The sequence below is a fragment of the Sphaeroforma arctica genome (assembly GCF_001186125.1).
Source record: "Sphaeroforma arctica JP610 unplaced genomic scaffold supercont1.11574, whole genome shotgun sequence".
Taxonomy (NCBI): Eukaryota; class Ichthyosporea; order Ichthyophonida; genus Sphaeroforma; species Sphaeroforma arctica.
Genome location: NW_014028984.1, coordinates 1 through 764, shown reverse-complemented (window position 1 = coordinate 764; position 764 = coordinate 1). Strand labels below are relative to the sequence as shown.

The 764-nt window shown below is 43.2% G+C and overlaps 1 protein-coding gene across 1 annotated transcript; it reads right to left on the bottom strand.

The window, feature by feature from the left end:
* Positions 1-401: 401 nt before the first annotated feature.
* Positions 402-690, bottom strand: SARC_17656 (hypothetical protein; the record flags this gene model as incomplete). The annotated part of the gene is made up of 1 exon (XM_014288252.1): positions 402-690. A coding segment is annotated over one exon (289 nt), but the record flags the coding sequence as incomplete, so codon positions are not given.
* Positions 691-764: the final 74 nt, after the last annotated feature.

Here is a 764-nt window from a genome sequence, read left to right as displayed (position 1 = left end):
ATAGCGAGAGCCATGGATATGCATAGAACTGAAGAAGACACCCCTACAGCTTACACCGTGCAGTACAAGTATTCTGTATCTATTCCAAGGCCTCCTGTGCATGCCTATACGCACATTAGCGTATGTATACACATGTCATTGGGTGGCTTCACTATTAACATACGTTGAGTTCGGGAGAGCATCTAACTGCTAGACAGAATAGTTCAACAGCTACAACTGTAGCGCATGGTTTGTTTTTATATATTTTTTCTGCCATGAAGTGGACAAACGAGTTGTGGTTGTGTGCATGTATTTATATATCAATAGAAAAGATAAAACAGAGACCGTATACATTTGTATACTAACCTGTGTTACACTTATATACAACACATACATACACAGGAATTCAACCCATATTTGAGTCAACCAACCACAAACTTATACACATACATACACACAAGTACAACCATATTTGACTCAACTCTCCACATACTCGTCTCATCATCATCATCATCATCGTCATCATCCTTGTCATCCTTCTGCCCCCCTTCATACTCGGGTGGCTGTAGCTTGTACGCCACCAGATGGTTCCACAACTGCATCGCATCAGACTCCGTCAGACCACTGTCTGTGGCACTGAGTACTCCTTGGGTGTCTTCTAGTGTGAGGACGAGCGTACGGCCACTCTGTTGAACTTCGTTCTTATTCTGCCTGCTAGCAGGATGGGCGGCGGTGAAATGCAGATGGTATATGAGAATAGCAGTTCTGAGCTGAAGCGAATATAA